Here is a 13,167-nt window from a genome sequence, read left to right on the forward strand (position 1 = left end):
TGCTTCATTACAAATCCCTTAATACAGAAAGATAAAGACTATATTTTGGGCATTTGTTGAAAGCACTGTATATTAACTATTGGTAAAACTACAATAAGCAGATAAACCTTCTGAAACAAAACTAAAACATACCTTATGATGAAAGCAACAGAAATTTTGTGTTTTAAGAACCTTTTCTTTTTTACTTGGATTATTTTAAAAACATAGAATGAAATAGGAAGCTTTTGTAGGAGTGATGTACTTTGCTAGTAGCATTTTACTGTTTTAAATTATGATGCTATTTAGTTATTTTATAAAAGCCCTCTGCAGAATCAGCTGTGACTTTCCATAATGTTGATAAGAACCTATAGGAAGCAGAATTATTATTGTATTTGTGTGACTGGTTTTACCTTTAACCATCAGAGACATTTAAGAAACATACCCGGTTAAATTGCTCCATTTAAAAAGGCACAATACAAACAAATTTGTACAATTTCTATAAAACCATCCTTCATCTTTGCTAAACCTAGATGCAGAACTGAACCAGTTAATGCTGGCTCTTACATAACACAATTTAAAATTAATTAAAATTCCAAGCAATATTCAAGCATTGGCATAATCTAACATTTATAGCAAAGATTTTCAGCTACTTCGTTATTTCATCAGCAGTTATTTCTCACCTTTAAATCATATTTTCTATAAACAGATAATCGATGGCTGAACACATTTCTTGTAACAATCATATATACTTCAACTCCATCCACAGTAAGCCGGTACATGCCCAAAAACTGGGGAAGAAGTGTATTCCCATGACACTCCACAATAAACTGCAGTAGCAAAAGAAAAAACAGAAATGAGGATTGATGCATATTATATAAATATATACTTATACATTTTTAAACATAAACCACCAAGAAACACACATTTATTTGCTGAATATATATTTGTGTGGAGACAAACCTTAAAAAAAAATCATGCCAAAACAAACCCCTTCATCAGGAGGTTATCCTGCTTTTAGGTCAGTGTTTAAAGGTTAAAATCTTTAACTGCTTAACTTATAACTCTTGACTTCTATAGACAATCTCATAGAAAGAGCAGGCTGCATTGGACAGACCTTTCCACTTTCATGGTCCATGCAGATAACATATTTGGTACTGATGTTAAAAACAGAAATATTTTTTCAAACATCACAGTGCTGTATTTTGTACTCTGTTGTCCCAGATTATATTTCATTTGTATGTTTCCCCATTCTCAGTATTTGTTTATGACGATGAACATTTATGGTATTGTCATCAGCAAAGGGTATTATTTATTATCGCCAACTTTTTGCTAGTTCCCACGTGATGGTTGCATTTCAGGGTCAATAGAGATGAGCAGTGAAGTGCAGGATCCCTGTATTTTTTAATTTACAAATCATTACATTTCCTTAAGGTCACCATTTTCCATTACAAATGGGCTATTAACCTTGAAAAGATTTGCCACTTGCACCTGATTTTTTTCTTTTTTAAAATCACTTGCCTTACAACTAGTAGTTCAAATTTCTATTGGAAAGAGTACTGGAGGAAGCAGAAAAAGTACAGACTATACCGATGATGAGAACTATTGAAGAATGAATATGCATTCCCAAAATTAAAATGCCCATACTGTGTTAATCCTAAAACCAACTCAAACACATCCACTTATATTTTGTGGAACCAAGGAAAAGTTAAGTCACAATGATGTAAACCATGAGAGGACTCACCAGTTTTCCTTGTTCTGTTATTACCAAGTGTCAAACATAGGAACTTGGAGAAAATCTAATAATTCAAACCCCAAATAGGAAAAAATGAAAAGTAACCAACAGTCAGCTTTTAAAGCAGATCAGCTTTTAAATATTTGTTGAATATTGAAGCTACTGTTTCTTTTGTGCCTGAACAACCTGGTTATTTAGAAAAACATTCTTGTAAAATACAGAAGACTTTAGAACAAGTTAACTGAATACGCCATTTGAATTGTTTAACAAAGGTAGTATTTGGTATCAAATAATGTAACAAAGCTCTTAGAACTCTGGAGATTTTGCAGTTTTGGGCTCCTCTGCTAATTTAAGTAATTCCTCTCACTAGCTTCATACTGGAATCTGCACTATCACATACAGACTTCCCTTTTTTTTTTTTTTTTAAAGGCAAAATACAAATAGAAAGATTTAAGAGTCCTGAAAACAATCCTGTCCAGCAAGCGACAAAGGCAATGAACAACAAAGATGGAAACTGTTGGCTGTGAATTGAACATAATTTTGACTAACAAGCTTGACACAGGAGCTCTGTGGAGTCCTGCTGGCACAGTCTGGGCTCTAACAGCCCTTTTCTGTCCCCCTGCCGCTGTACAGGAGGCGGGAAGCCCCGAAGCAGAGGACGCGGAGTCATGCCGCAGTTGTGCCGCTTCACAGCAAAGCACTTCTGAGCTCAAACTGCCTGTGAATGGGCAAAACATCTTAAGCCGCTGCAGAGGCTCAGTGAATGCAAATTGGAATTTTAGGAAGGAAATACAATTGTATACCCCAAAATACAAATAAATTTGACAGTAAAAGGCCACAAAAGCAATGTCAGTCCTGAGCAGCGCAAAAAAATTGATCCGTTTGCACCCAAGAAGACTTCGGTGTTCAACAGATGCAGTTTTCAGCTGGAGTTCTTGAACTGCAGGGTTTTCAATCACAGGGCTGTTATCCAGATCACAAAGCTCTTATAATGTGTTACAGGATACATAGCTCACTTTGACCATCATTAGTTTCCCTTAGAGATCTGATCATAAAGTGAATAAAGTATTAATGCTGAGGTTGCAGAAAACTTGTTTAAAATACTAATCCCTATTAATCAAACTACATTGATTATTTTGTTATAAACCTCAAGTACTTGGCATATATCCTAAAGGTAAATACTATTCTAACGCTTTATACAAGGTGGGAAGAGTTGTTCTTACAAAAAATCTACTGAGCGATTCCTTCTTTAAGATGATTAGGTTCTGCAAGGACGATAAAAATGAATCCAGCTTCCAAGAAGAGTTTAGTGGCTCAGATTTTCAGGCCACTCAACTCTTTAATGCATCCAACCATTCCTAATCTTACATCTCTTAAAATAAATACTATCATTCCAATTTTCCCTGTGGGGATCTGAGATGCAGAAATTTATCTGGAATCATACAGAGAGTTTGTGTCATGTGAAAGAATGGCAGCTATAGGCATCTCGAATACTGGACTAAGAACCCCCTGCCCTTCCTCTCAGCTGCCAGGGTCAAAGTCTTGACACTTAAACCATTTCTTCAACCCTAGCTGTTGCTAACTCTCTGACCTTTCTGGTCATGAGTATCCCTACCTGTAAAACAGCAACATCATTCACACAGAACATGTGCAACATACGCACTGTAATAACATAAAATAAATACTTTGGTTAGCAGTAAACACCCCTCTTCCAAACTGTTCTGAAACAAGTAACAAGGAGAAAAAGGGCAATTAATGAGAGTCACTAGCGTCCTGTTTTTAAGTTAGGGTTAGCCATTTACTAGTGTTGTTGTTCCACTTCAATATTTTTCAAACAAACCTCTGAAAGGGCAGTGCTACTAGCATGGAACACAGGACATGAAAAGCTCTGCTAGTACTGCTCTGCACTTGATAAAAAAGGGATTTGGCTGTGTTCTTGCAGATTTCTGAGAGACCTTCTCCAAGCAGACCATGTACCGCAACAGTTGTTTCCTACTCGCTGCTGACTGTGGACATTTGTGCCATTGCCATTTAAAGTTCCTAAAATGCTTTCAGTGTTTCCCATGCCAGCATTTCTTATCCTGATGGGGAGACAAAGGAAAGAGGGAGGAATGCCACTTGCTTTCAGCATCTACAAGGTTGGTCTAGAGCTTCCTACCTTTGAAACTATCAATCCCCCATATCTGCATCACAGAGGAGGCAAAACGTGTCATCTGTTTGGGTGGGAGTCCAGCAGGACTTGCACTGGTGACTGTGGTTGGCTGATTTTCAATTTGTCCATCTTGATATAAATGAAGTAGCAATTTAGTCACCTCAAGGTGCTTTTTAGGAATGATTTCCTGAAGTTTCCCACTCACAGCTGGAATAAAAGTGAGCCTAGAAAATAAGCCGGTACATGCTTAACAGGACTGCTGAATTTCAGTGAAAGAAAAGACCTTCACTCCTTTAACTCTTTCTGAAAAAAAACATTAAAACAATTCTATCAAGCAGCCTTGCTACGTAAAACTGTAATACTTAGCTAATACATTTACAAGTCCTTATATGCAGTAATAATATCCATCGTTCTTAAAAAAGGTATTGTGATGAACACCCCATCATTTTTTACTAATTCAGAAAATTTTCGTTTTTCTGCACAGCATGAGGACAATATTGCCATTAACAAAATACAGTATCATCAGCATGTTGACACATTTTATCAACTGTGCAGCATAGGTTTCAAATATGTAATTTTCTGAGATTTCTTGAACCCCATTCTTAAAGCTGAAAATTATCAAGAAATTCCTTCTGACCCTATGTTCTCATTTGATTTTTGTATCAATACAGCTTCAAGATTCCTTAATAGGAAAAGAACTTTTCCTGTCCCATTTGCATGAAAAATAAGGTTCTTAGCTTCTTGTTTCCCTATGGTAATGCTAGTAAGATACCAGGCTGAGTAAAAGATAACAGTGCATATAATTTTTTGGCAACAAAGTTAATGCCCTTTTTTTGGGCCCTTTTTAGAAAAACATGGGGTAAAATTTCCATTTCTGCTATTTCTCCTCCTCTCCTTGGAGATAATCCATGGAATGATTTGACATCAGTGAAGACTAAATCTTGAATTATATGTAAGTTCTTTGTTAAAACTCAACATTCCTTTTTCTCACAGGTAGCCTTATTTTGCAAAAATTAATTCAGAAATATACAATGTGCTCATTCTCTGTTACCCCTTTATATATTATTTTCATTATTTTCTACATCATGATTTAGGCAATCATGCTTGAATTATCAAATGCTTATGTAACAAGTCTATACATTCATTAGGATACATTCGCTAAAGAAATGGAATGGTAAGTGATATATCTAAAAACATTTTGAATTATTGTTTAAAGACATTTTGGACACTGTGAAAGGCAAGACGTTGATATTATTATTTCGGACTCAACTTTCTCTTTCAAATCCTTTCATCTGCAATCGGAAATATCCTCCACCAATGTGTTGTGTGCACATACGTTGACATGTGGAATCACTCCCCAAAAAGGAAGTTGAGAAGTTGTCCAGAGTTACATCATGTTTCAGAATACTCCAATTATTGCCATTTTATTGAACTCTAATAATTTCAAGGAAAATTATCCATTGGGTACTTATATGACACATCAAAAGTATTAATTAGCCAAACCATAGCACACAACACAAATCTACAGATTTTCAAGGCATATAAAGCTGTTTTCCTCTAGTAAGTCATGTAAGAAAGTAATTTAATTTAAAGAAGTGTTCAATAAATACATAGGTTTTAAGATACAAGCCCTGTGATTCACAGACTTACACTGCATATTGTTTCAGACTTGGGCCAGTGTTAATTTTACTTCAAAGTGCAATGTGATTTAAATGTTACCACCATGTGCAATCATCTAGGCTGCAGATCTGCTACCAGGAACATTATACTTGCTACTGCTACAATCAAATGAGTCACTGGGTGTGCTGATTTCTTCTGAAAGCACTGTGCACAGCAACAATAGCTTATATATACATATAAAATACAATACTTATATAGAAAACATCTGCTAGTGAAACACAGGCCTCAATGGAGCCAGTGCAGCCCAAGCCTATTCTGCCATTTGGTGTAGACACATATTTGCTTATGAAATTTGACATCTTTCAGTGAAGATTTCCAATGTGTTTTTCATTAACAGTTTCAGCCTATGTTTGTATGGCGCTTTTGCATATTGCCCCTTTGCAATTCCACCTAACACCCATGCTACTGGGTTTCCTGTTTTCAGGGTGACCTCTCCTATAGGAAACAGTGGGCTTGCGGACATAGGCGAAATGTAGACTGTTTGGGTGAGAACACATAAATTCTCATCTCTACTTTTTCTGCTTCTCCTGGTTTTTCATACCAAAGCTGCTTTATAGGTTGGTTATCAGCACAGGGCAGAGGCCACATTTTGTGCAGCCTCTTGATTCGCACAAGGAACTGGCTGAAGGGTTTTTCTCAACCGTGTTTTGTTGCAAACCTCATATAAATCTTAACTGTTTACTACACTAGGACATAAAGAGAGTCAGGGTCACCATTACATGGTATGCATCCTTCTTCATGCATGTTTGTGTTGAAATAATAGTATCCATTACTGCCTCGTTCTGCCTTTTTACCTACCCTTTCCCTTCTTTTTGTCATACATACAGATGCAACCCATGAAGAAATAGAGGGGAGCTGGGAGGAAGCAAGTCATTGATAGCTGTGTAAGCAATGACGTGGAGGGATGATGACACAAACTTAAATGTAGCTTTGCTTTAGCAACTTACCAGCACGTCAGCCCAGCTCAGCACAAATTCCCAGACACCTACTCCCCACTCTTCCCTGGGGCATTCTCCAGCCTGTCTTGTCACCAATTCTGTGACAAAATTGTTTTTATCCTACAGTAACATTTTTCTACCTATTTATGATTTTAATGTTTTCTCCTATCTTCCACGCAATAACCTGGTGCTATTCCTTGATTCCTGTGCAGCTTAGAACCCCACTCTTGGTGCAATTTTTCATTTTTTTCACCTTATTGCCTTTTTTTGTTTGTTTGTTTGTTTTCATTTGCCTTCCTGTTTCTTTCATATTTTTTTTTCTCTCCAGAAGCTAAGGCCATTTTTTTCCCTGCTTTTGTTTTCTCCTTTATGCTGTCATCTTCCCTTTCTATTCTTTCCTTTCTTCCCATTCACTTCCCCATCGCTCTGCTGTTTGCTGCCTCTGGTAAATGGGCAGTCCCTCTCCTTTACCACTATTCACTATTTCTGCTGGTTGCCAGGGAGACAAATAGGCAGTGCAATAGGTGTCAGTTCTGCATACAATTACCTGTGTAGGGAAGAGAATGTGCAGTCAACAGGGACAGTCACCTATAGAAAACCTAAAGGGTATGTGCACTCATGAGTAGTTTTATACTGGAAGGCTTGTACACTAACAATTTCCTCTTGTTCACCTGCTTTGAGATGGCTTCTCAATTTCTTTTCTTTACTGAAGTCACCTGGGTGTCAGAACTGAAGATTAATATATCCCTTTTGAAGTCCATTTTAATGAAAAAAAAAAAAAAAAAGGTGTTCAAAAGGTGGTGTTTTTTTCTGAGACACTCAAGTTGCTTTCATTTATTTAAAAAAATTTATATCCTGCCCATCATCTATTCTCAAAGAGCAAATGAGTACACTTTTATACCCATTTACACTGGTTTAAAGCAAGTCTCACTGGGAAGGACAAGGTATCTTGGTCCAGACATTGCAGAAACTAGAACATCTGCCTACAGAATTTTACTCAACTGTCAGAGATTCTTGCCCTTGAAAATCATATTTGTAGTTTAGAAAATATCTACATGTATACCAATATCTACAATAGTATATCCTGTATTTTAAGTAAAATAATAAGTTTTTTTTTTTTTTGCACAGGACAATACATAGAAATTAAATATATAAACATAGCTTGAATATATGCTGAAATGAAAAGTTTTTCTTTAGGACGAAGCAGGGTATTACCTGTTCCTTAAGCACAGAATGAAACCCTGGCAATGCACTTATCATCACAGATGACTTTCATGAGCCATCCTTTAAAAATGCCAAAGGGAACGGTAGGTTTAATTCAATTTTTCTGGTCCATGCTCTTGGTGTCAGGATCATAGGTTTAAACCAAAACTGCACTAGATTTGGAGGTATTTCAGACAATTTTTCACTCAAATACTATTAAAGTGTTAAACGTGAAGATGCTTGAGTAACTTAAACAATTTTCAATTTTCATACTACATCTGCGAGTCCATACAGCAACAGCTTTTCCAATATTTGAAAGTCTGACCCATTTTAGCATTCAATAAGTAAATGATGTTCAGCTGAAGTAACACCTGAAGAGTAGCGAGAAGTTCTACTAATAACTGACAGTATACCAGTAATACAAGCAGCCCAAACCAATTGCAAATTATCATTAAAATGTGAATAAAAGCATTATTTCATAGTAGTTAGAAAGTGGGTAGCATAGAAATTCACAGGATTAAGAACTTAACATGTCATATGTACTTGTATTTCCTATAATACATAGAAACCTAGCTGGTTCATGCTCTAGGTCATTTTATCTTTAAAAGTAGATATAAGGCTGGTCTATGCATGATGGACTTTACAGACTAGTCATAAATAACAAGATGCTTTGCAACTTTAAGCATGGAGAAAAACACTATGCTTCCTGTTTGCTTAAAAGTGGTGGGATTAGTGTGTGTTGTTTTGGGTTTTTTTTAACTTTGCAAAAGAAAATAATGATCTCTACTGTTCCTGCTCAGTACTAAAAGCGTCAGACTCATCTGATGAGTTGACAGAAAGCGTCAGTGTTTAGACTGAAGTGTTCGCCATCTGTCTGAGGTTGTGGGCCTGACTGCCACAAAAAAAAAAGACATCACATCAGACAGGGTAAATGAATAAATGCAACTCATAATTTTGGATAGCAACTATAATTTACAATAGTCAGGACTATTATTTACAATTCAACAGTTTTAATTTCAATTTGCTATATAAACTTATATGCTGTTTCTATAGTAACTTCTCCAGACACTTCTTCGAGCCTAGCTGACTTTTAGTTATTTACACATTTCTAGTATGTAGCCTTAGGCTTGGAATTTGATCTCTTTGGGTTTACTCTTCATTTTTTTTTCTTTTAATTTTAAGTAGTGGTAATAATACTGTAAATGGTGATCCACCTAACTTGGTTACTTTTTCAAAATGCCATGTGATATTGCAATAGAACTCTGCCCAGAAAGGAGAAAGCTAATAAGTCAGCCAAACTAACTTATTTTATTTTCACTCCTAACAAGTTATTAGCCATTCTGTTTCCTGAAAATAACCTAATTTCTCTAAGGTGTACAGTCATGTCCATTATAACTTTGGTTCATTAAAAACCAGGCAATCTAGACTTTGTATTTTTAGACTTCCAAGTGTTTACAGACTGTGCACAATTCCTGTTCCTTTTTTAAATACCTAAGTATTTAAGTGTAACTATAACCTCAGTTCCTCACAGCCCAAAAGGACAGACAGGCCACTGCACCTTTAGACAGATGGAGAGAGGAAGAATGGAAAGAACTGGATGAGTTCGTGGACTACACATCTCCGCGATCTCCTGCCACTGCTAAAGTAATGTTCTACTTTTCAGGGGCAGTCCGCGTGTCTCTTTCTAGCCTTTTGGTGACTTCACAAAAAGCCATCGGTACTTGGAGTTAGATTTTGGAGGTGCTAATGGGAAAACTGCTCTGCTGACCACACGAACTCCCAGACGCCTCATCACTAACTTTGTAGTTCAAAAAGGTGGAAGGAGAATTACAGCTATTTTGCAAGTGCCAGGGATGAGGAGTATTTTGGTGAATGGAGAACATATCCAGCCTGTCACACTTCTGACTTGACATGGTCTCCTCCCCAGCACTCTTTGTTTAAAGATAGCTGTCCTCTTACATTTATTGTTAAGCAGTTCAAACAGTCTTGGAAAACATTTGATAAGGGTTGTTCGGTCCCTAAGCAAGGACAGAGGTACTTCCAAGGTCTACAATGATTCTATCAGCTTGGAGCTGTTAGCCTTAATAAGGAAACAGGTGAGTAAATATTATGGTCTAAATTAAACTCATTCAAAAAACCTTCCCCATGTTGAAACACCTGGGAAGAATCCTGGAATGAATTTGCAGAGGGAAAAAAATAGCCTGAGAAAAAGCGAGGAAAGAGATGATCTGTCATAAATGGCATGAATTTCACTCATAGTCATGTCAGAAATAACTGGAAAATAATCACTGCATTCTTGGGCAGGTGAAAGAAAGTGCAAGATACCAAAGGTTCACAAGTTACCATTCATAGTGGACAGACAATCTAACTTCAGGTCCTTTGAGAGTACTAGATCTCTGACAAGGGAGAAAGAGTCTTCAAAAATTCACATGAATGACCTCCCCAGTCTTCATGTACCTGAGAAACGTTATTTCTCCCAGGCTGATGCCTGCACTGTGTAACTGGGTCTGAACATGTCTGCATGCTCCCTTCCTTGCAAGGCTGAACCTTTCAACCACAGTGCTGCTCCAAGAGCAGCATGGCACGGGGTGGGACGTAAGGGCACGGGGTAGGAGGTAAGGGCACGGGGTATGAGGTAAGGGCACAGGGTATGAGGTAAGGGCACGGGGTAGGAGGTAAGGGCACAGGGTAGGAGGTAAGGGCATGGGGTAAGAGGTAAGGGCACGGGGTAGGAGGTAAGGGCATGGGGTAGGAGGTAAGGGCATGCCACAAACTCCCAAACGAGTCCCAGACACGATCACCCCTGGGCTGCGAAGGAAACTTAACTGGGCCAGGAATTTTCACATATGTAGTGAGTGCTGCTGGTGACTAGTGGACTGAAACTGGAAAAAAGCTAATAGGCAGAGCATACCCCCAAAATCCCTTATGTATGGTACTTTTGTGTGTAATTACTATTAACTTCTTTAACTGTAGAAACAATTACAAATAAGGAAGACACTAGGCAGTAAGATAAGCATGTAAATCAATATAGGGAACTTGACATTTACTCTATTGGCAGAAGAGAGCGTGCCAAAGTAAAAATGAACTCACAATAACTTGTTTTACTGGCAAAGATTTCCACAAGAGTACTAGTGCAGCATCTGAAAAGCCTTGTACTACTGCAAGTAAGCCATCCAACAGAACCACAAAGTCACATCCATACTAGTGAATTACATGGGTCTTGGACTGTCCTCTGGGATCGGTTCTGTTTGGAATGGAATAACTCACATCCAAATTATTAAGCTGTGCTCTAAACCGTGATGCTCATATTCACAACCCTAAGTAGGAGTAGTAACTGGCTTGAGTTAATACCTTGAAACTTGTCCAGAATTGTTTGGGAGACAGCTAGCTGGCCCAAAGCAAAACCATGGTAGGGACCATTAATGAGCTCAAGTGTTGATGGCTGTTACCAAGCATTGCACTGTTTTCTAGTAGGAATGTAGTCTAAGGCCAATCTGTGTGGGATGACCTGGTCAAGAGCATTATAATAAACCTTCTCACCAGGACAATGGATTCTCTAGACTTTGTCCAGCAGGCTAAGATTAGCTTCACTTTCCTGAAAAACACCTAGAGGAATGGGAGGACAAGCTGGTGTACTCAATGATTCCAAGCATTCAATTTCCAGTAGCAACATAGAGAACACAGTATCAGCTGTCACCAGAGTTAATGGGATTTAGTTTAGATTTTCTTTAATTAATTCGAACAATTTTGTTCCTTTAACAGCACATTACTGAAGATACTGAAATTAATTTATTTCATTAAAATGTCCAATTGTTAAACTGTCTCTGTACTTGAGTTACTCAGCATTTACTACACTTTGTAAAGTGCTTTCAAGTTCTGGGACAAAAAGGAATACAATCAATATCTTTATGAATTTTTTGGAGGCACCAGTGAAAACTTTCAGACTCTAGTTATTTAAGATAGTGAAACAATAATGCATAAGATGTTACTAAGACCAAGTAAGTGCATTCTTCCATTCTTACATGGAAGTTTTTCCAGTATAAAGCAAAATCAGATCCCTGGAACACATAACTTTCACATAACTATTCCCTGTAACCTAGCCTATTATGAACCCACATGTTCAAAAGCATTAATGAAAAAAGATTCCAAATATTTTCATTCACTTTAGCACTGTCTTCATTGACATTCTTGAAAGGACATGCCTATTTGTAAAGCAATATGAATTTTCAGCTGGATTAAGTCTCAAAATCTGGATCACTAATAATGCCAAACTTCTAATGCCAAACATGAAATGGACTAAAATTTTAGTTCTGTTGCACTGCTTCACAGATCAAAATCCTTTCAGATCAAAGTTTCAATTGTAAGTTTGAAAACTCTGATAAATAACAACACCCGCATTACAATTAGATAACAGTTTAAAATTTATCTTTCTTAAAATTGTAATTAAAAGATGGTCTTTTGAACATTTGTGATAGTGATAATATTTATCTAAATTAAAACAAACACACACTGGTCTTACATTTTATTTAAACAGAAGAACAACATGCAGACACAGAAGAGAGTTCATATCTAACTCACTAAAGGCTTCCCAAGCTAGCCTGGACTTGGAGGGAAATTGGATATCTCCCTTCAACATGGGAACAACAGAGATGGAGACAGAGAAGCAGCAACACAAAGATGGCTGGCAACACCCTCAGTTCCAAGCACCCCGAAATCATGCTCCCTTCCACCTCAAAAGATATCTTTAAAACTGGTTTATTAAAGTAGTGGTATTAAAAATAAAAAAAGTAGTGAAGACCAACTGCATTACATTCACCTAGTGTTGCTTTCAAACCAGAACTTGAGATTTCTATTATATATTCGTTGAAACTATCAGAAAATTACTAAACATCGTGAGACAAAAAAATAAACCACTGAAAACAACACCACCACCACCAAAACCTCCCAACGCTGAATATCCTGAAGTTTCTACCCAAACTCTCAATCCACAAAAGCGAGCAGGCAGATGGAAAGAAGCGTAAAATCCCCCTCTATCTGCATATCATGTTTTAAATGATTTTTAGAGGCTTTTCTGATTTCTTCAGCTTTAGAGCTTATTCACAGAGATCTGAGGCTAAGAAAATTAGCACTGATTTTATTAAGGCTTCGCATATTTCCCAGGTTCTGCGCCCCCCTGTGCCATCCACACACACTGAACACGGGCACAGCATGACAGCTGTCAATGCTGATTTGATGGATCTCCACTGTTCACTTTTGACTTTAATGCTCTTTATGGAAATTTGTGTTGGCAAAACCAATTTCTTTATTAGCAGGAATTTAACATTAATTATACTAATTTTTGCATTTCTCAATACAACTTTTATTGTTAGGAATCTGTTGTTAGTGAAACAGCGAACATTCAGCAGTCAGAGCAGGAAGCAAGAGGTGACCTGCACGACTCACACACATGCACACAGCTGTCTCCAAGCTGGCTCAGAATCAAG

At 37.3% G+C, this 13,167-nt stretch overlaps 1 protein-coding gene across 5 annotated transcripts in view; it reads right to left on the reverse strand.

Annotated features, from left to right (window-relative positions):
- Positions 1-13,167, reverse strand: part of PIP4K2A (phosphatidylinositol-5-phosphate 4-kinase type 2 alpha) — a 118,230-nt gene that overhangs the window by 20,510 nt on the left and 84,553 nt on the right. For all 5 annotated transcript variants that reach the window (XM_080338579.1, XM_080338576.1, XM_080338575.1 and 2 more), the window contains one exon: positions 660-806. In XM_080338579.1, the coding sequence (XP_080194705.1) occupies positions 660-806 (147 nt within the window). The remainder of the gene's footprint in view (positions 1-659; positions 807-13,167) is intronic.

Source organism: Nesoenas mayeri (genome assembly GCF_963082525.1).
Source record: "Nesoenas mayeri genome assembly, chromosome: 2".
Taxonomy (NCBI): domain Eukaryota; kingdom Metazoa; phylum Chordata; class Aves; order Columbiformes; family Columbidae; genus Nesoenas; species Nesoenas mayeri.